The sequence below is a fragment of the Ailuropoda melanoleuca genome, chromosome 4 (genome assembly GCF_002007445.2).
Source record: "Ailuropoda melanoleuca isolate Jingjing chromosome 4, ASM200744v2, whole genome shotgun sequence".
Classification (NCBI taxonomy): domain Eukaryota; kingdom Metazoa; phylum Chordata; class Mammalia; order Carnivora; family Ursidae; genus Ailuropoda; species Ailuropoda melanoleuca.
The window spans coordinates 11,669,534-11,692,121 of record NC_048221.1 but is presented as its reverse complement, the minus strand read 5'-3'; the positions used below and the strand labels follow the sequence as shown (position 1 = coordinate 11,692,121).

Genomic DNA, 22,588 nt, shown 5'->3' with positions numbered 1-22,588 from the left:
ATTGTCTTGGTCTTCTAGCAGAGATAAGTTTCATGTCCTATGCATGCCTAGAGATTAATCCGTGAAGTTGAATTCCCAGGTACATTTTAAAGGAATTATTAATAAGACTGGTCTCAACTTAAATCCCTGGAGAATTGCATTGTTTCCATGACTCTGTATAGAGAAGGGTCTGCTCTTTAATCATTATCCTTTGGGGAAAATGCATAGGCAAACAGTCTCTCTGGACCTTGTCAAAGGATTTTCAAGTGGACAGTGTACTTATTTCTTCTCTTTTCACCCACATCTCCCCCTCGAGCCCCCCACCAAAGGGAAGAAAAGGGAGGTGATTCCTATTAAGCATTTACTATGTACCGAACACCGTGTTAAGGTCAGAGAAAGGCTAATGGGTTTCAGCTGAGTGTTTCCCAATGTTGGCACTATTGACATTTTGGGCTGGATAATTTTAAGTACTACAGGCATTTAATATTTAACATTTAAGTGTTATAGGCATTTTTTTTACTTGATCTTACTGATAAGTGTTATCACGTGTATAGTTGAAGGAGCAGAGATTCAAAGAAGTGCAATAACCATCTATACTGGGTTGAATAGCGTTGCCTCCAAATTCTTGTCCACATGGAACCTCAGAATGTGTCCCTAAATGGAAAGAGGGTCTTTGCAGATATATTAAGGATCTTGAGAGGAAAACATCCTAGAGTTAGGGTGTTCTCTAAAGCCAGTGACTAATGTCAGTGTAAGACAAGGAGAGGACACACAGAGACACAAAGAAGGTGGCCATGTGAAGATGGAGGCAGAGATTGGACTGACCCATCTATAAGCCAAGAAACACCAAGGATTGCCAAAGCTGTCACAATCTAAGAGAGAGGCATGGGAGAGATTCTCCCTCGGACCCTCCAAAAGGAATCAATCCTGGCAACACCTTGATTTTGAACATCTGACCTCCAGAACTGTGAGGCAACAGATGTCTGTCGTTTTAGACCACACAGTGGCCCCAGGACACTGATAAACCAGTCCAAGATTACTCAGCAAACAAGTGGCAGAATTAATTTTTAAACAACAGCTGGTATGATTCTAGGGTTCCTGTGTTTTTTCTTCACACTTTACTTTCCAGCAAAAAATAATGGATCATTCAGATTCTGCTTTCCTAAGTAACACTTTGGCATTCCTGCTCCAGTCATGTTATATTTTTCTCTTCTGTTTGACAGTCACCCTACTGCCTGGCCTGGGGCAGGAGCCACTTCACCAGCTGTGGGTCCATGGCCTTGAATACCCTTGCCCTGATGCTCCCCCACTCACTCACCTGGCTTTGGTACAGTGGTCCTTTCAGTGGACTGGTCAACAGCCCCCAAGTCTCCACCTTAAGAAACCATGCAGGTCAACTCCAGTTTACCTCCAAGAAGAGTCAATTGGTCTAGAGCATGACATGAACTCAGTACTACTTGCCCTGGTCTCTTGGATTCTCTACCTCTGATGGCTATATGATGTCTCCCCAATGTCTTACCTATGAAAGGCCCCCTTCCTTCCCTCATACTCAATACTGTTTCCCTGACCTCACTTTCCCTTCCAGCATTTCCAGGTAGTCCCTTTGCTAATGATGCATCCACAGAGCAGCACATTCCCCCATTACTGGCTTTTGGAATCTCCTGTAAGCAGCTTCTCCAACAGGACTGTGATCCCCTCTGTCATGGTTTGCCTGGAGCTTGGCACACATTCTTCCTTCAGGACAGGATGCTTCCCTCCACTAAACCACCATCCCCAGTCAGGCAGCAGGAAGCATTGGACAGAGACCACTCTTGGCTTTGGGTGTGTTGTCTCCTCGTTCTAAGTCAGCTACCTCACACCTTAGGATGAAGAGCCCCTCCAACTGCAACCGTTTTATTAAAGTAAGCTCTACACCCAAAATGGGGCTTGAACTCATGACCCTGAGATCAAGAGTTGCATGCTCTATCACCTGGACCAGCCAGAGTTGATTTGACTTTTAAACCCCTTCCTTTCTATGTTTTCCTCATTACCTGATGCCCATTGCTGAAATGAAAGATGAGAGAAGAGGCACTGGAGTTAGCAGACTCTCTGTTGCCAATAAAACCTTCACAGAATCTCCCACTTATGAGGAAGCATGGCTGAGCTCTTCCTCCATCACACACCGGCGATCCAGGGTACATTAAAATGTTTTTATTTCTTTTAAAGTCAGAAGAGAAAAGATGACTGAATCCAACCAGAACTGTAAGTGTCTTTATACCAACAATAAGCCGTAAAATATAATTTTTAAAATATTGTTATTTATGGAGGAAGGGGTCCACAGAAGCAAACGTGCCTTTGGCCCATTCAAGTTACACTGCATTCCTGCCTTTCCCTCTCTTTGCTAGTCTGGTAATCAAATGATGAGTACTTGAAAGCTCAGTTCACAGACTGTTTTCTGTTTGACCATCACTCCGGAACACACAGCACAAGGAGCACAGAAGCGCTTTTTATGCGTTTGCTGTATGACAAAATCAGCAAGGGAGATACTTAGTGTAATGACATGTCTAAGGTGGCACAGGGATTGACTGGCAGTCCTGGGATCCGAATCCATTCTGACAGGTCCCAGTCATGTGTTTTTTCCCGCTCTGCCCATCGAACAGAAGTTTGGCTCTTTCTGTCCTGGCTCTCCAAGCTGATCTGATCTGATCTCTGAAAACTGCTTTAGGATGTCAGTGTTTTAGAATTTCTGGAAGGAGGGTTGAAGCTGTCTCTGGGCTGTGGCAGGGAGCATGTCCTAAGACCAAACTCTCAGCAATGATCAAGAACTCCAGGTCCTCCCAGCTCAGCAGCTTCTATGGAGGTTCATGTGTGGCTGTTAAAATAAACAACTCCCCCAACCCCCTCCTGTCACCCGAGGCTCGGGGCAGTGCTGATGGGCTGAGGTAAAACAAATTCTAAGATGCTCACCTGTGAGCCGGGGGAAGATTAAGAGGCATATACAATCTCTCTGTCCCTCCAAATGCCTGCATATACTGAAACTCAGCATGATCATACAAATGAATATAAAACTATCAACTTCTGAGTCTCTTTCTTGCCATCGATATCTCCTCTCTAACCATGCCTACTTTCCAGGAAGCTTCACAAGCAGTGGAATTCCAGACTCTCACCTCTACTTGCCAGGATCTAAGAGACCCCCTCTTGGCTCCCACACATACTTCAATTCTCCTTATCTTGGGACGCCTTCTTGATAAAACCTCCTTGGAATCCGACATCTTTGGTTAATGAATCTTGCCTTGGTCTATGGGGTGACTGAAAAATTGTCTGAGGACAGAGGCTCTGAGGGACTGTGTTGCATCAGAAAGCTTCTTTTTATCTCCCCTTTTGTCAGGGAGAGAAAATTAATTGCCATGGGAGCTAGAGCCCTTGAGACTGAAATTATGCCAGGAGATACATTGTCCAACCTTCAGTTCCAGGAAGGTGGGAAGCACTGGGGTGGATAATTGAACTTTTTAAAGAATCTAAAACCATAGTGTCAGGTAATTCAGAAGTCTTTATTTGTCCTCTTGTGGGAGAAAGGGATGTGAGTATCTGTATTTATTTATTTATTTATTTATTTCTGTATTATTTATTTATTTATAGCATGGACACATATGAACATGAACACACACAAAAATAACATTTCTAATTTTAGAGAATCTCTTCTGGGCAAAATAATGAAGCTGTGATGTTGGAAGAATAACCAGGAAATAGCAGGCAAGACTACATACAGGCAGCAATAGCTACAAACAAATCATGGTCAAGGAGACAATTCTTCATCCCAGCTAAAACCATCCACATGAGGCAGTCTGCCAAAGCGATTGCTTTGTACCCTTCTGGGTGTCGTCTGGTATTTCGGGGACCATGATGGAAGTGAAAAGATGTCAAGTAAAGGAGGAGTTGGAGAATGAAGCCCAAGGGGTTGTGGAGGTGGGAGTCAGACGTGACAGTATGTAAGGACTCAGTCATGAAGATCAAGTTCAGCCCAAGGAGGAAGTACTGATCCTCTGGCTTCTCCGAGAATCCCAGGAGTGATTCCTTAGTAATGATTTGGGTTTTGTTTCCATGAACCTGCCCGTGCCTCATGGGAAAGACCACCAGGTCTAGGAAAGAGACAAAGAGGGTCATATATCCAGAAAAGCTATCTTTCAAAAATGAAAGTGAAAGGCATTCTAAGTTGAAAACTGGGAGAATTACAGGAAGACTGGGGAAGATCGGTTTAGTGGAGGGAAGCATCCTGTCCTGAAAGAAAAATGTGGGCAAAGCCCCAGGCAAACCATGACAGAGGGGATCACAGCCCTGTTGAAGAAGCTGATTACAGGAGATTCCAAAAGCCAGTAATGGGGGAATGTACTGCTCTGTGGATGCATCACTAGCAAAGGGACACCTGGCAATTCTGGAATAAATAAACAAACATTTCTTCATTTGCCGTATGCCCCCTGGACCATTTCCAGAGATTTTAAATGGATGCCCATGTATGATTTCACTAGGTTCACCAGCAAACAGGTACATGAGAGGTCTATTATGTGTGTGAGGTCTCCCTCTATGTCTGGTATGTTTCAAAACCAGGTTTCATTATTGCTAATTAAAATAAATATGAACTTTAAAAAGACGGAAAAATAAAAGGAAGTTATTTAAAATGTAAGCTATAAAAAACAAATAGCCAGAAAGTAAGTAGATCTAAGTTATTACCTAGTGAAACAACATTTAAGACCTGTGGTGTGTAGTAATAGGATTCCTGACATCTTCAATCATCTGGTGGACCGGGCAGAGCAGAGGCTTCCGGATTTTAAAGCTGCTGAGGACATCTCCAAATGGCAGTCTGATAGGGATTTTGGGCTCATGGTGTCCAAAGCAAACTCTTAGCTTTCACCCTAGACCTGTCTTTCTGCTGGTTCCAAAAATGGTTTCATTGATCCAGTTTCTAGTTGCATGCATTTTTGAAGTTTGCTGTTATTTTTATTTTTTATCTTTTAATTTTATTTAATTTTAATTTAATTAACATTTACTGTATTATTAGTTTCAGGGGTAGAATTTGGTGATTCATCAGTTGCATATAACGCCCAGTGCTCATCACGTCACATGCCCTCCTTAATGTCCATCACCCAGTTATCCCATCCTCCCACCCACCTCCCCTCCAGCAACCCTCAGTGTTTCCTAGAGTTAAGAATCTCTTATGGTTTGTCTCCCTCTCTGATTTCGTCTTATTTTAGTTTGCTGTTACTTGTAAATGTTGCTGCTCTGCGGTCAAAGAGTACAGGTGCTATTACCCAATGATCAATCACAGCCTGTAACTCAGAAAAAGAATGGGTGGGCTCTGGCGCTGCCCCAGCCAATAGCACCCCCCCCCACTTCCTGGAATCCCCAGCGGCTGGACGAATTGAGAGCACAGTGCCTGGCTGGACTTGCCAACACTATTGCCGGAACATACTCCCATAAACTCTTAGCAAGAGAAGCCAGTAACTCAAGGGAGAAGGGGTGGGAAGAGGAAGAGAGAGAGTTTGTTTCGGCTACCGACAGCTGGGGCGGGGGGCTGGCTCAAGCCTTAACTACAGACCTCTCTGTCTACAAGAGGGACACCTAGAGTTTTATTAAGAAGAGGTTGGGGGGAGGGGTGGTGCTGCAAGACGGCAGGCAGAAAGCACTTGATCAGGGGCGCGTCATTTTGTGTTCAGCTTGGGATCAAGGGCTGTGAATGGCGCGTGGGGGCTGTGGTCCACTCCATGATCCATTGCTAGCAGGGCTTTTCTGGTCTGGCAGTTGGAATGTTCCGGTCATTGCAAAACACCTTTATCAATGCCTCCAGAAAGTGCATAAGAAATAAGCACAATGGGATGCAGTGTAAGAGTTAAGCGGTCTTGGGGCCCCTGGGTGGCTCACTTGGTTAAGCGGCTGCCTTCGGCTTCAGGTCATGATCCCCGGGTCCTAGGATGCGGCTGGCCTCGGGCTACCTGCTCAGCAGGGAGACTGCCTCTCCCTTTGCTCCTCCTGGGTGCCTCCCCCACTCTCTCTCGATCACTCCCTCTCTCTCAAATAAATACATAAAATCTAAAAAAAAAAGAGTTAAGCGGTCTTGTCTCAGTTTTAATTGTTGGGGTCTATGGTTGAGCCACAGGGCTCACTAACAGTAGAAAGGTATGGGTGATTTGTGATCTGTTGAATGTTTCTTGGGCCACATATATGATGACTTTTTGTAAATATTTGATTAATATTAAATATAATTAAATTAATATAAAATTTAAAATATGCTTATAAATACTTTATAAATATAAAATAAATATGAGTATTTAGAAATAGTTACATAAAATTTATATGAATTATACGATTTGTATCTAGAGAAAGGGGGTAGTTGGGGGTATGGGCTTTGGATGGGTTGACATGCATAGGAATGACATGCTCCTGGGTGAACCATCACTCTCTCTAGAAACTGGCTAGTCTCTCCAGGATCAGCAAGGCCCTAGGTATCAACACAATAGAAAATTAGAAGGCGTGGCTAATACAAAATACCAATGTGAATTCAGTAACTGCCAACTGTTTACATAAGGTGATGTGTATCAACTGCAGTTTTAATTCCATATAAATAGAGCTGACAATTTATATCTTCATAGTCAATCACAGACTACATGCAGGCATTCTGGACCTTTTTTTTGTTCAGTGATAAACAGCTCATTCTGTATGTATGAATTGGCGTGCTCTTTGGGTTTTAAAATTTATTTTTCCAACACTTCCGAGTTGTCCAACGGTGAGTCCAGGATTACGAAGTTTCTGTCCTTACCTTTAACCCCCCTTGAGTAATTTCTGTCTAGGACAGTGGAAACAAAATGTATGGGAATCATCTGGAAGGCACTATCACCCAATATCAGACATAAAAATGTTCTGAATTCCTCTTTACATAGGAGCCCACTGTGTTGTGTAAAATTAAGATGACATCATGGTTATGCTGCACTCTAAAATAGGTCTGCAGAAAATGCCAGTTGATAGATGCATGTCAAGTAGGCCATGCAAATTGGAAAAATCGCACTGGGTGTTACAAGCAAATAATGAAACATGGAACACTACATCAAAAACTAAGGCTATACTGTATGGTGACTAACATAACATAATAAAAATTATTTAAAAAAAGGAAAAATCCATCTTTTTTTTTTACATTTGATCCCCAAAAGCAAGGGAACTATAAATGTCCTTTATTCCATTAGCAGTTATTTAGCAGTTTAACTGTGCAAAGTGTTTTCATATCCCTTTTCACAACATTTCTTACCTTTATTGAGAAATATAATGCATATACACAAAGTGTGTGAACAAACATGTACAATCAATGGATGGTTATATAATCAATGTTCACACATGTACAACCCAAGTGTGGTAAGAGACTCTTGCCAGACCCAGAAGCCCACATAGTCGTCTCTCATCACAGGGGTTAATTCTCCAGACTTACCAGTATCCTGAATTTCCAATAACCATTTATCAATTTTCTTTACAATTTTTTACCCATGTGTATCTATATATACACCCCTAAACAATATAGTTAGTTTTACCATTAAAAAAAATCAACTCAATTGGTGTGTAGTTTACATGAAATGAACTCATTTTAAGTTATATATTTTGATGAATTTGGCATGGAAACTCCACCACAATCAAGATACAGAACATTTCCATGACTCCCCCAAAGTTCCCAGTCAATCCCCCCATCCTCAGCCCCAGACAACTATGTTCTGCTTTCTCTCACTATATTAACTCTATATAGGGAAGATCCTGTAGTTAGCTAGTCCTTTTGGTCTGGCTTCATTCACTTAATGTGGCTTTGAGAACTACCCATGTCCTTGCAGGAATCATTAATGCATTTCTTTTACATCCCTCAGTTGTATTCCATTGCATAGATATGACAATTTGTTTATCCATTCACAAATTGGTGGACATTTTAGTTATTTCAGCTTTGAGGTTATTAAATATAAAACCACTATGAATATTAGTGTTTCACATTTTTTAAAAGATTTTATTTATTTATTTGACAGAGAGAGAGACAGCCATCGAGAGAGGGAACACAAGCAGGGGGAGTGGGAGAGGAAGAAGCAGGCTCCTAGCAAAGAAGCCTGATGTGGGGCTCGATCCCAGGACCCTGGGGTCACGCTCTGAGCCGAAGGCAGACGCCTAATGACTGAGCCACCGAGGCACCCCAGTGTTTCACATTTTTAAACTTTTTCTCCACAACTTTTAAATTGAAAAAATTTAGATCTACAGAAAGGTTGCAAGAATAGTCCAATGAAAGTGTGTGACCTTCATCTAGTTTCACCATTTACTAACTCTGTGCTAGATTTGCTTAATTGAACTATTATCTATCATCTATCTACCTATCATCTACCTACCTATCTACTTAACTTTCACACACTCTTCATTGTTCATCCATTTGAGAGTAGGTTGCACAAATTGTTTTTGAATACTTGCTTTTGCTTATGGAGAGATAGTTTTTGTAATCTTGTGTGTGTGTGTGTGTGTGTGTGTGTGTTTTCTCTCACCAGAATAAAATACGAAAGACTCATCCAAGCTCTTGTATACAGCTCTTGTTGGCTTATCTTCATTGATGTATGTTTTCTATTTTTCTATCATATGGATATACCATGGTTGTATTCTTCTATTCTACTCAGATGGGCATTGGATTATTCTCAATTTTGGCAATTACAAAAAAATTGTGATGAAATAAACATGCAAATAAGCACATGCAAATAAGCATGCAACTGTGTTGGACATACACTTACAAATGCAACCCCAAGGGTATGTGTGTTCTCAGCTTTGTCATTTATGCTGAACAGATCTCCAGAATTTTTGCACCAATTTACACTCACTCCAACAGCATAAGAATGTTCCAGTTGCTCCATATCTTCACCAACACTTAGTGACGGATTTAAAAATATGTCCCAATCTGATATCCATGTAATAATATCTCCTTGTTCACTTAGGTTGCATCTTTCTGATTGCTAATAAGCATGAACACTTTTTCCTATTTAAAAGATTATCAGGATTTCCTAGATGCATGAGGAAACACTATATATATTACTATGGTCATAATTGTGTAAAATAGGTATGCATGTGGCTAAGGATTGCAATGCAATATGCAAAATAGGTGGTATATTAGTTTCCTGGGGCTTTTATAACAAAGTGCAGCACACTGAGTGGCTTAAACCACAGAAATTTGTTGTCTCACAGTTTGGGAAGATAGACGTCCCAGATCAAGGTGTCATAAGATTAGTTCTTTCTGGTGGGTGTGAGGAAAGGGTCTGTCACCAGCCTCTCTCCTGACTTCTGTAGCATGCTGGCAATCTTTGGTATTTCTTGACTTGTAGAAGCCTGCCTCAACTTCTGCCTTTATCTTCACATGATATTCTCCTTGTGTGCAAGTTCCTTTTTTTTTTTTTTTTTTTTTGGTAAGGACACTAGTCATATTGGATGAGGGGCCCACTCTACTCCAGTATGATTTGAACTTAACTGATTACATCTGCAACAACCAAATACAGTCACATTCTGAGGTCCTGGGGATGAGGGCTTTCACACATAAATTTGTGGAGGATAAGGGTTACAAGTCAACTCATAACAGACGGCTAGTAATTTTTCTTTCTTTTCTTTCAAGTGCATAGTACTGAGGTCGGCAACACAGCAGAGAATAATGGGGAAGATGGCTTGGTGTCAGAAGGGATAGATTTACATCCTAGCTGTGCTTTTTATTAGCCTTGTGTTTTCACCATGCCAAGCGTTTCATCTATTCTGTGTTGAACAGTCGCTATTTTGGACAGTTTTTTTGTGAAGAGGAAAATAGAGTGTGTAGGGCATTTCATCGTGTTTGACAGAGGGCAGTCAATAAATGCTAGCTCTTTCTTCCTTATATTCAAAATTTTAAAACTTTAAAATAATAAATAGGTAATTAGCTAGCTAGAGTAATGCATGCATGAATGAATGAATGGTGCTGGGAAGTGCAACTGGCCTCAGTAGCCAAGAAAAGAATCACGTAAATGATTTCCTAAGGTCAAATGTCCACAACTGGGAAACCTGAGATAACTGTTCACAGAAAGCTGTTAGAAGCAGAGAGTGGCAATGGTGTAAGTACTGGGATTTGGATTCGGTTCTGTATTGTTTTGTGTTTTAACCACCTTGGGCAGAGGAAAGCTTGGTGCCCACTGTCTTTGCCCCAGGTGCCCAGGTCCCTTCCCCCATTGGATTACTTGATCATCAGCCATATAGAGTTGTTGGGGCCCCACGCTGAGCCAGGAAGGAAGACAAGTGTAGGAGGGTTGGGGAGGAGGGTGTTTCCTTCCAAGAGCTGGTTAGATCACCCAGAAAACCCTGCAGGGCAGGGGCATCTCAGAGCTCAGTGAACTGCAGCCATGGCCGAAGCCAGGCAGTCCTCAAACCCTAATGAGATTACAGCATTGAGAGCCAAACTCCCCCCGCAGCAGGGGAACACTGGTGAGTCAAGGAGCTGGGACTAGGGGCCCTTTACTTCAGCAAAAGCTGGGTGCCAGGTTGCCCTGATTCCCTCACAGGTTGGAGGAAGGGAATATCTAAGGTTTGAGTCTTCCTGAAGCCCGTCCTCATCCCACTGTCCTTCAACCCCATGACTTCTTATCCTAGAAGGGTGGGCTTCTTTTTCCAGCCTTTTCTGGGTCCTCCCTATCAGGTGGGTCCAGTAGTGAACCCAGAATACCCCAGGGGATATGGCGGTTTCCTGCAGACTGTCTGAGGCATCTCAGGGGGCAAGAGAGTGTACGTCCTTGGGGAGAGGGAGGCTGACCAGGTTTCCTCCAGGGCGATGGGGACAGACATCCCAGGACAAGACATGGAAGTATCTCTGCCTTGTTGTGTCTCTGATCCTGCTTCTCATGGTCATTATTTTCAGTGTGGCCCTGTCTGAAGGTAAGGCATATGGGCTGGTGGGGACAGGGTGACCACAGGGAAACAAGCACACTGACTCCCAACCTGCAAAGGCAGGTCTGCAGGGCTGGTGCAGGGGGGGTTGGTCTGTGTCCCTAGGGGGATCATAATGATAACAGAACGGAGCTCACCTGCCGATCAGTCTCAGAGGCATTTGGGGTCCTGCATGGGCTGAAGTCAGTCTGAGTCATTGGTGAGTGTCTCCCCAGATCTCATCCCTGACCTGGACTAGAACTCCAGGCTCCCTGTTAACTACTAGAGAGAACTGGCTCAACAGACACCCCTGAATAAAAGTCCTGCCTCACTGCTCACTAACTGGCTGCCTTAGACAAGGGCCTTTACCTCTCAGGGCCTCAATGTCTTCATCTGAAAAATGGGTGGGGCATTTCGGAGCCCCAGAATGCCTTGCCCTGGGAATGGGGGAAAGCCTTGGCCACTTGGGGTTTGAGGAACAGGGAGAGATCCCAGGGAGGTTCTGGGGTCCAGAGCACCTCCTCGTGCCTCTCCCCAGTCTTGAAGAGGACACAGCAGGTGCAGAAGGAAGTCTTTCAACTGAATGAAAAAGGTGAGTAGGGTTTGACATGGTTGGCCTCCAGCCCCTCAAACACATCTCCTCTCTCTGCCAAGACCTTCACCAGCCCTTTCTCTTTGGGTCCCCCAGTGACACAGGGACTGGGGGATGCCGGGCATGACCGGGACTTCATCTGGGGCGAAGTGTTCCGGCAAATAAAGGCTGTACTGGCAGGCAATGGTAAGGAGAGGAGGTGGAGAGGGGAGAGGCTGTGCTGCCTTCAGCACCTGTAGCGGTGGGGCTTCCCACAGCACTGGCTCTCAGAGGGGCACCTTGATACCAATGGCTTCTCAGATCTTTTTAGAAAGTTCTGGTGATATGATCAGATCATATTTGTAGTGGAGGGCTCCCAGGAAAGCAAGAACTTTGAGACAGCCAGACCCGGTCGTGGCTTGTGGTTGTATATGACCTTGGGCAACCCATTTAAGCCATGCTGAGCCTCAGTTTCTTCAGCTGTAACATAGGGATAATTAACAGTATTTTCTTCAAGACAGATGGTCAGGATCCAGAGCCTTTATTTTTCATACCACGTTGGTGTGTTACCAAATGTGGTTGGTCCATAGCGGCATATTAGAAGTACCTGGAGAATTTGCCACAGTGTAGATTCCTGGTTTCCAAACAATCCTCTAGATTGGATGCTACTGGAGAGGGTGCTCTTGGTGCCACATGTTTTTTATATAACTTTTGCATGAGTGTATGGCATTCACTATATGTACAATCAATTCTCATTATTCATGTAGTTATGTTTTATAAAGTCCCTGCAAATGATGAATTGGTGAATACGGAATCATTGCTCCTAGGAGAAATAACAGTGTTAGGTTTATTTAACCCTCTGGTCATAATGTTTTGTCAACTGATCAATACAACCCCATTTTTCATGTGTTTCTGTTTCAATATATTTAATAGATATTGTTTCATTAACATTGAACTCATGGCCAACAGCACTTGAACTCATGCCTGAATGAAGCTTATCTAACACACGTGCATTTTCTCTGTAAGGCATATTGCAGGCTTCCTGCTCATTTGGGAATACTGACAGCACTTCTGCATTATACTTGAGGGCCTTTTTATTTTTCATTTTATTTTATTTTTAAAGATTTTATTTATTAATTTGAGAGGGAGAGAGAGCACGAGCAAGGGAGGGGCAGAAGCACAAGCAGACTCCCCACTTAGCATGGAGTCCAACTCAGGGCTCGATTCCAGGACCCTGAGATCATGACTTGAACCGAAGTAAGGCACTTAACCAACTGAGCCACCCACCCACCACAAGGACCTTTTTAAACAGCAAAAATCACCAACAGAAAGCACAAAAATGTGAAAAGCGTAGCATAAAATGGCCTGTGGAAAGGATGGTTGTTTACAGTCTGAGAGGTGAAGCAAGAAGGCAGAGCCTTGCCTGATTTTCCTTCAGACTCAAGCTTTTTGCTGCTCTATGTATGTCTGCGAGTGACCAGGAAAACTTCATAAGTATTGATTTTGGGGTTACCAATACATTTTCATAAGTAGGTGAATTTGCAAATATAGAATCTGCAAATAACAAGGATTAGTTGAGTGTGCCTTTGTGTCTATTCACTGACTGGAGATAGATGAACGCAGCGAGAATCCTCTCTCTCACTCTTGAGCCCTCACTGCCAAGTTCCCACCTAACCCTCAGGAACCACTGTAATTGTATTAAGTGTTATATATGTTTTCCTTTAGAGCACAGTTTCTTAAACTGAGTGCTATTGACATTTGGGGCTGAATCATTCTTTGCACTGGGGGACTGTCCTGTGCATTGTAGAGTTTCTGCTCTAGAGTTTCTTCAAGCAAATAAGGATGTCAAACATATGTCCCTCTATTTTATACAAAAGTAGGATATTAACTTCACAGTGTTGAGTCCCTTTTCCCCATCTCATAGGATATCTATAGCATTTTATATTTCTTTCTGATACAGTTCAATAATGGGAAGCACCAACTTACCAGGTAGTGAGTTTCCAGCTGTTGGGTATGTTCAAGAGGAGGCTGTTGGGAATGTGACCAGGGGGTGATGGGTGACACAGCGCTTCAGTGGATGGAAAGCTGGACATGCCAATTTTGCTAATGGCTCCGTTCCCACAGAATCCTCTTGTGAGCCTTGCCCCCTGGACTGGAAGGTCTTTCAGGGCTCCTGCTACTTCTTTTCCCCGGACAACCTCACCTGGACCCAGGCTAATGATTCTTGTGTCCAGAAGAAAGCTCACCTGGTTATCATCAACAGCAGAACAGAACAGGTGGGATAGGGAAAGGCGGAATCTCAGCAGGGTGGGGAGGGATTATAAAAGTATTTGGGGGTTCATATTTCTGTCCCCTTTGGGATCTAGCATAATACTTCTAGTGTGGTCTTCAAGACCTTCCTTTCTTGCTGCAGCTGAACCTCACTGCTAAGACATGCAGGGAATGGATTCTCTGCACTGTGGTCCTGCCTCCAAGCTCTGATTCATGTAGGTCTCTCTGCTTGGAGTACTCTTACTCTTGCTATCTGTGTGGAGAATTCTCACTCACCTGCCAAAACCCCAATACAAACATCCTTTCTCCATATTCTCTCATGACGCCATCAGAGACTTTCATCATAGAACTTCACACTGCACCAGGCTTGCCTGCTTTTAAGTCTGGGGCAGGATCTAAATAATCTCAGGAACAAGGCGTGGCTCAAAGCAGGGCATCCAGAATGTCCTTAGAGCTGGGTTTCCAGCCAGAGGTATTCCTACAGCCTACAGATCAAACCCCTTGCTCTGACATGCATTGACCTTAAAAAACATTCACAGCCAATATTTGTCCAGTACTTCTTTCTAGGAACACATACCTCACACAATCGATTCTTCCCATCTTGAGAATCTGGTAAGAGGTGGAGACTCTATTCTTTCCTTTGTATGGATGGGGAGACCAAAGGGTGGGTAACTTGTCTGAGGCCATACGACATGCACATAGTAGGTCTGGAGTTTGCATCAGGATATAAAGTGCTGTGCGTGGCTGTCTCTGTCTGCCAGCCCACCTGAGAGCTCCTCTGTACCTTAGCCCTCTTATGACCCCCAGACATTCCAAACTCTGTCCTTTCAGCTTTAATGGAATTTTACCTCTCAGTATGTCTTCTCCCTTCTAGGACTTCCTGACATCAACTGCGCAGGTGACATCCTGGGTAGGCCTCTTCAAAGAGGGCCAGAAAGGCAACCACAGGTGGATGGATGGCTCAACACCCACCTACATGTGAGTCTCCATGTCTGCAATGCAGGTGCCCCTAATCACCCACAATATTCCCCTCCTAAGAGATTGGCAGGGCTTTTGACGGGTGAGTCTACGACCACTCACTATTAACCTGCAACAACTCCCAAACAACATACCACATTTTCTACCATACCAACTATTGCTATTTTCTTACTTGGGGAGGGTATTCCCATTTAAGTGCTTGAGAAACAATGAATTCAATGCCAAACTGGTTCTTTGTTGTAGGACTTCTAAGAGCCTTAATGTGCTAATATGCAGATTGGGCCTATTAAGGAGTATAATAATGTAGCACTTGCTAACTCTATGAGTTTCTCGTGGCCTCTAACAAAGCTCTAACAAACTGTGTGGCTTAAAACAACAGAAATTTATTAATTCACAGTTCTAGAAGCCAGAAATCCCAAACCGACATGTCAGCAGGGCTACACTCCCTCCAAAGACTGTAGGGGAGGATCTTTTCCTGCCTCTCCCAGCTTCTGGTGGCTCCAGGTATTCCTTGGCTCACAGGCCCATCACTCCAATCACTGCCTCTGTGGTCACAGAGCTTTCTCTTTCCCCTGTGTCCTCTCTCCTCTGTCCCTTATAAGGACACTTGTCATTGGAGTTAAGGCTCACTCAGTTAATCCAGGATGATCTTATCTCAATATCCTTCACTAATTTCATTTGCAAAGACCCTTTTCCCAAATAATTTCATGTTCACAGATACCTGGGGTGAGGGTGTGGGAACATCTTTTTGGTGGGGACAACACTGAACCCCCCATGCCTTGCTGGCAGCTACCTGCCTCCTCACACTCTTTGTTATTGTTTGGTTGTTTCCATCTGCCAGCATCACCTTTCCCTGTCTGGCAAACTGCTCTAGATGGGTCCGGGCTTAGGGCAGAATTCACCTCCTTGGTAAGCTCATCTGCTGTCTGAGCACCGATAAACACATCCTCAGAACATGCTCCCAGTTTGCAAAAGAAGAAAACAGTGGCTCAGACATTAAGACTGTTAAGTAGATAGCAGGTGGCAGAGCTAGAATTTGGACAGGGTAAAATCTGGCTTCAGGGTAAATGGACCTCAGAGAAGGGGAGAGGGTCAGTGGGATGAGGCAGTCAGAGATAGTGGTCCCAGGACATGGAGATCCTCAGCTTCCCTGAAGACTGTTGCCTGTTGTCACTCCCATTTGAGCTCAGTCTCTCCACTCAGAAAAAAAAAGAAATGGGAAGGGGTTGACCAGATGACTACTATAAGATGAGCTCAATAAATGATTCCCATTGGAGGCCTCAAGACCCTCAGGGCCAGACACTCACTCATAGAGAGCAGGGTTGGGGGGCTCAGGCACTGACCCTTCTACTCAGAGATCTGTGGGCATCTCTTTACAGCAACTGGGACTCCGAGGAGCTACATGATAATGTAGCTGTCCCAGCCTGCATGACGATGCACAGCTACGGACACTGGAGTGACTTCTCCTATGAATTAGGCAGATTTGCTTTCATTTGTGAGAGGCGGCAGAACTGCTGACCCAAGACCTTATACCCCACTCCCTGGGATGATGTAGAACCCTTGCTATACAGCCTCAGGCCCCACGCTTGCCTTTTCTGGGTTCTGAGTTCACAGGGTCTTTCTCCAAAGCCTCGTGTCCCTTTCTTGGCGTTAGGCTTGCTCACCCTTTATTTCCTTTCCTGATTTCTGCTGAGTGGCAGAAATGCCCCAGAAGCAGTCCTCGGCCCATCCCTGTAGGAGGATTGTAATTCTTAACTCGTACTAAAGCCAGGCTCATCCAGGATCTTGCTTGGGCCAATGATGTGTGATGGGAATTGACATGTGCCACTAGTAAGCAGGAATCTTAAGAGCCTTATGTGGTTCTGCCATCTTTATTTTGCTCTTGCCACAAAACCAGCTCTCCCCAGAGAGGGCAGCTCCTTCAGACTTGGTCCTGCAATGAAGACCCCTTCAAGCAGAGTCTGCTGATCCACAGTGACCAAAAGCATGGCCAAGACATGAAGCTTTCTGGTTGTCAGCCACTAAGATTTTGAAGTCAGCAGTTGTCACTGCCCACACTAAACCTGAGCTGACCAATACAGGGGGCCAAGTCCCATTTCCTAAAATCCCTGTATCTATGGCTTTCTTCTGATCTAAAATGTCCAATGCTTGTGGATACAGGGCAATTGGGCCCCTCACATTCGTTCAGCATCACCATTAACTCGGGCAGCCTCTCTGGTTTCCTCTTCAGCATCTCCTGCTGGTCCAGTCTCCTCTCTGGTAAGGAGTGAGATGGTTCTAAATCTCAAAAACCCCTTCACAGTCTGCCACTTGAACTCCTCATGCTCCTCACACCTCCACACATTTGCCCCTGCAGTTTTCTTTGCCTGGGATGCTCCATTGGCCTGGCTTCCCTAAAGACATCTATTCCTTCACTGGGCCCAAATCAACTGATATCTTCTGTACATTCTACTCAGAGTCTGACCCCTTTTTTCCTCTTAGAGACCTTTATTAAATTTAATGATCTATATTGTAGAGATGCAGTGGAACTCTATCTCATATAAAATGTGTCTGACCCCCTTCTGTTAATTCCAAAAGCTATGTGAGTTTCCGCCACAATTGCAAGCCTGAAGTCTTGAGACCAAGACTGATGAGAAGGTGTAGACATCAGGTATTAGCATTAGGCACAGCCACTCCCTGGTCCTGGCCATGCTACTTACCTATGCATGTGTCACTCATGGCTAGATAGTCATGTCACAACAAATTAAGTTCTGTCGTAAGAATTGTTCTCCAACAAATGCTATTTTGAATTAGGTAAAATAGCAATTTGGTCTAGTTCCTGCTCTCTCTCTCTTTAGAATCTGAAACTGTATGGGAATGACATGCATGCCTGTATCCCTGGTGCAGAAAAGAGAAACAGAAAATGTGATTTTCTTCCAGGACCATGGAGATGAGTTGTCTGAAACTAGGAGTGGTCTCTTGCTCTTTGTTCTGAAAGTTTAGCTGAAGTTCAGCTATTGGAAAAAATGTAGGTTGACCAGATGTCTCAAGATGGTTTGATGAAGTGGATCAAACCATGTGCTTTCAAAGGATGCATTTTGCAATCGACGTATTCAGTAAAATCTCATGAGTACTTATAACATGGCAGACACAGTGATTAAGAACAGGATAGACACTCCTGTCACCAGGATGCCTTCCTGAGGCTTTGTAGTTTAAGGCAGAGGGGGAGCTGATAGAACAGGCATACAGAGCAAGATGAAGTCACTCATGTCAAGCAGTAACTTATGTCAAACACTGACATAGCAGCCCAGGCCATTGCTGTGCAGAATGGATATTGCTGAAACCAGCTGATGGCTTCCAAAACTGGTAACCAGCTGAACCAAAGGAGGTCTGCAAAGGTCCAAGACTGATTAAACTCCTTTTAAAAAGAAGGAATTTTGCAGGAAGCTGTCAGGCTTTCCAAACGCTGCCCCTTTCACATCAACCACATCAAAACGGCAATTGCCTGCAAATGGTCTGCACGACTGATCTCTCAACACAACAGGTACCCTCCACTGCTTGAACACAATAAGCAGTATGTGCAGAGAGCTGACCCAAACCAGACCAAGGACTCCTCCCACCGATGTGCTCACAGAGTGAGTTTGCATTTGGTTGTGAACTTCTTACCCCTTGCTGTATCTTGCTACTTGTGTGACTTAGTCCTGTGCTTTGCTTTGCGTGACATGTATGGAGCCAAGTTAAATAGGTAGTAAAATCTCACTGAGGCTGGAATCCTGAACGTGCTTTACAATGATGTTAACCCTACTTTAGGACTGAATAAAGCTGACATTATGGAAAGACACAACATGCGTATGCGCCTTCATAGCGTGCTTATGACGGTGGGTTTGGACAAATGACAATGGGACCTGATGCTCACTGAAGAAGGGTATGAATCCAGGAAAAAAATTTCATCACAGCCCACTCTGATTCTGACATAATATCCATTTATTGTTGACTTTGGTGCTACGTCTAGCCCAAGAACTGCAACCATAAATCCATTTCCTTGAAATTAGCATTTATTTGTGTGAATCATTAACTCATATTTTCCTAAATGAGTGTCTCCCCAGGAGAAGGGAAAACCAGAAGGAACCTCAACTTGCTTGCTCTGCATTTGAATTTCCAGAGCCTGGAACACAGAAATCGCTCAATAATGCTTGATAGAAGAATGGATGGATAGGTTCCAAAGGCATGGGGTAAGGTGGGTAAACAGGGAGCTGGCTCCCTTCACTATATACCCAGACTCCTACAGGGCCCTCCCAGGTGATGAAATAACAGTATGGAGCACTTACTGAACATTTGCTAAGGACCAGACAGTTTATACACTAGGCAGGGACTATGACTATTGGCATCCCCAGTTTCAGACAGAGAATCAGAGAGGTGTGGTCATTTGACCAAGGTCCCACAACCAGGAAGTGGCTGGGCCAGGATTTCCACCTGAGTCTGTCTGATGTGAGTCAGTGCCCTGAGGCACAGAGCCACCCCAGCTACTACACTAAGTCTCTCCTTGCCTATTAATCTGTGTTTAAGAACATGAAGAGAGCTGAACAATCACACTGGTGGCTTGCTAGTCTTTGTTTACAGAAGTAAACAAAAAGTGCCCAGAGAATTCAGTGGAAGTGATGTCTTGGGGTAGCAGGTGATTAGTAGAATTGTCTAAATCCACCACCTCCAACCCTGCCCCCAGGCGCTCAGAGCCCACCCGCCAGAGCCTCTGGGTCCCCTTCCTAGAGGACACAGAGAGGCGAAGAGCGTTAGGCTCCTCAGGAGTCAGTCAATGGTGTTAAAGAGCATGATGGGACCCCTTCCCTGCACAACCTGCCTAGCCCGGCTGGCATACCAATCCCTAGAAGCCAAGACCATGGTTCATTACTGAACAAGAGACAAGATTTTAAGTGACACCTGGGAGCTCATTAAAAGTTGACACACAATTCCCCATCTCCACTTCATTTGTGGAAATTAAAGAGTCCCTAAGGATTGGCTGCAGGCAGATGAGTTTCAGTGCACAACTCAGGGCTGGGGTGGAGACAGAGCCACGGCTTCAGTGCCTCCAGAGGAATGGTCCCCAGACAGTTTTCCCACTTAGTCTCAAGCTCAGGCTTGGTGTTTGATTGGTACCAAGAGACGTAGGTGGGAAATGGAGGTGACCATGTCTTGGCCCATGCACCAGTTTCCTGGAGCTCAGAGTGGCCAAGTTCTACAATATGCGCCTTGGCAGAACCATAGCCCATAAACCACGTGGTGGCAAGTGGCCATTGTGAGCACTCCATGCTGCTAGGCACAGACAGGGACAAAGGTCCCTAGAGCTCTGAGGGCAGCTAAGGTTTCTACTCCCACAGGAATGCTCACTGTACTGCATTATAGATATTACCTGATCAACTCCTTCCCTCCTTCCCCACTAGACTAGCAGCCCTGAGAGGGTAGGACCAAGCCAAACTAGCTTAGTATTGTGTTGCCAGAGCCGGGCACCTAATAGGTGTTCACTAAAACTGGCTAAGAAAACAACTCGTCTCTCAGTACAACACTACAGAAAGTATGTCTGCTGAAAAATCCTTCTGAAATATGAATGGCTCATCCCTAATTTACCTGAAATTCACTTTCCAGGGGTGAGTACGTGACTGACACGAGAGGAGCCACCTACCCTCTTGTGTGTGTATCACAGCCGGTATTTCGTGTCGATGAGGGCCATCCCGTGGCAGCTGGGGCTATGGAATAGGGTCCTTTTGTTTGGATCCGTGTGTGTCTTTAAGCCATCTTGAGCCACTCACTCTTCCCCTCCTGCTCAAGCCTCCTGTCACATTGGCTTTCTTCTGTTCCTTAAATGGATAATCATCCTCCCACCTCAGATGCCTGGCACATGCTGTTCCCTCTGCCTGATGCATCCTTTCCTCACACTCTATCTCTGGAGCAGAAAGCCTCAGCCAAAATGCCCCCTTCTCCACAAAACCCCCGCCATCTGCCCTGCTTTCTTAGCCCACCACCTTCCCTTCTTCACACATCTCATATTCTTTTTTTTTTAAGATTTTATTTATTTATTTGACAGAGAGAGAGACAGCCAGCGAGAGAGGGAACACAAGCAGGGGGAGTGGGAGAGGAAGAAGCAGGCTCCCAGTGGAGGAGCCTGATGTGGGGCTCCGATCCCAGAACGCCGGGATCACGCCCTGAGCCGAAGGCAGACGCTTAACGACTGCGCCACCCAGGCGCCCCTACATCTCATATTCTTGCCTAAGTTCAGGTACTCATCACCCGCCTTCTCCCCTCTACTGTCATGTCCACAGGAGCAGGCATGTCAGTCCTTGTCACCGTTGGGTCCCCAGAGAAGTCTCAGGCATTGCATACACAGCTGTGGGACACACACTAGCTGGGGCTGGACGTTGCCTGAGTGGGAGCTAAGAGTTATCTGGCCCATAGGCTTTGGGTACTGAGGCTGGTCATGCTTATCACACTAACCAGCTAGTGTGGCCTCTTCCGACCTCACCCAGTTATCAAAGAGCAGATCAAGCATGAGGCTTCCTCCCTCCATGTACCATCACACAGCCGCCTAGCAAAACGAGGGGGGACTTCTTAAACAAGATTATGACCAAGGGTTCGAAGAGTTTTTCAACTTGACTTAACAGCTCAATCCATAGTGGGAATTTTGTCCTATACACAATTGTGGTGTTTCTAGTTTGGGCTGAGATGGAAAGTGACTGGACCTAAGTGCCACCTCTAAGAGTGACTGGGCAAGGGGGGAGAGACAGGCGAGTGCTGAAGTCATTCAGATCCTGGAGATAAATGTCAGGAAGGTGCAGCCCACTCCTAGGACGCTACAGCCCCATTGACTTCCCTGAAACGCATGGAGGTAAAAAGATCTGAAAAGGAAATTCACTGTCTGTTAATGTGCCCTGCCATTTTCATGTGCCTGGGATTAGATGCAGGACTCAGGGAAAACTACCCCCACATGCCCTGGGCCAGGGGCGCAGCGCTGTAGAGGAAAGCAGGTGCAGGACATTACTCTTGGGGACGGGCTTGGTGTGACCCATCTCTCCATCTGCAGCGGTGAGCACTGATTGTGGCACCCAGCAGGGGCTGATGAATGTCTGGGGTAGGAATCAACTCAGACAGTATTTCTTGGTCACCACTGGGTCAGACCCAGGGCACAGACCCAGAAATGCACGAATCCTGTGTCACAGAACAACTGAGCAAAACTACAAGGCTGTGATTGAAAGGGACTTTGGTTACTGGTTATTTTATTTCCAGTGGCCACACACTGCTTGGCACACAGTAGGTGCACAAGAAATACCTATGAGACAAATGAAAGCATGGTACCCATAGTTCAAGAAAAAGATTGAAATGGGCGTTGCGATGAAGCGTTCACCACGACCGAGCACCTCCTGCGTACCAGGCTCTTTACACACATTGTGTCTCTTCTCCTTATCGTTCAGCCCCATTTCACCAAAGAGAAAGTGAGACCCAGAGAGGCCAAGCCACTTGTCCAGGGTCACAGCGCCCCCTCCAGGCAGGGCTGCAAGATTCAGCAGCACTGAGACCTTGGGCTCCACTCCAGCTCCTGGCTTATTATTATTGACCCCCTTCTGTGAACTTAGCCTTACAGCCTGACCTCTCTGGGTGTCCAGAAGCAGCAACAAAAGATCTTTCTCCTTAGTCCTGAATATATTTCTCGGTTGAACATCTGTTTCTCTGAAGTCCGTTCTGGAATTGAGTTGTGCCAGAAAATCCCCCAGATTGCCCCCACATTCTGGGTCTTCTGCTGTGCCAGTGGGCTAGAGCTTAGAGGAGAGTGTCGTGGGGACCCTCAGTCCAGGCTGGCACCACCTTCCAGCCCACTCTCCCGCAGGCCCCAGAGAGGTAGATCCAAAGTGCCTC

General features: G+C 45.1%; 1 protein-coding gene across 1 annotated transcript; it reads left to right on the top strand.

Moving 5' to 3' along the window:
* The first annotated feature begins 10,367 nt into the window (after positions 1-10,367).
* On the top strand, positions 10,368-16,225 carry CLEC4O (C-type lectin domain family 4 member O). Its single transcript, XM_002930717.3, has 6 exons — positions 10,368-10,449; positions 11,426-11,479; positions 11,576-11,665; positions 13,583-13,734; positions 14,604-14,707; positions 16,087-16,225. Exons 1-6 carry the CDS (start codon positions 10,368-10,370, stop codon positions 16,223-16,225), a joined length of 621 nt encoding a protein of 206 aa, XP_002930763.1.
* Positions 16,226-22,588: the final 6,363 nt, after the last annotated feature.

Coding starts and splice junctions, on each gene's coding strand:
- CLEC4O (XM_002930717.3), top strand. CDS start 10,368: ATGGCCGAAGCCAGGCAGTCCTCAAACCCTAATGAGATTACAGCATTG. Junction 13,735..14,603: donor TCAACAGCAGAACAGAACAG/GTGGGATAGGGA, acceptor TCTCCCTTCTAG/GACTTCCTGACATCAACTGC. Junction 14,708..16,086: donor GGCTCAACACCCACCTACAT/GTGAGTCTCCAT, acceptor ATCTCTTTACAG/CAACTGGGACTCCGAGGAGC.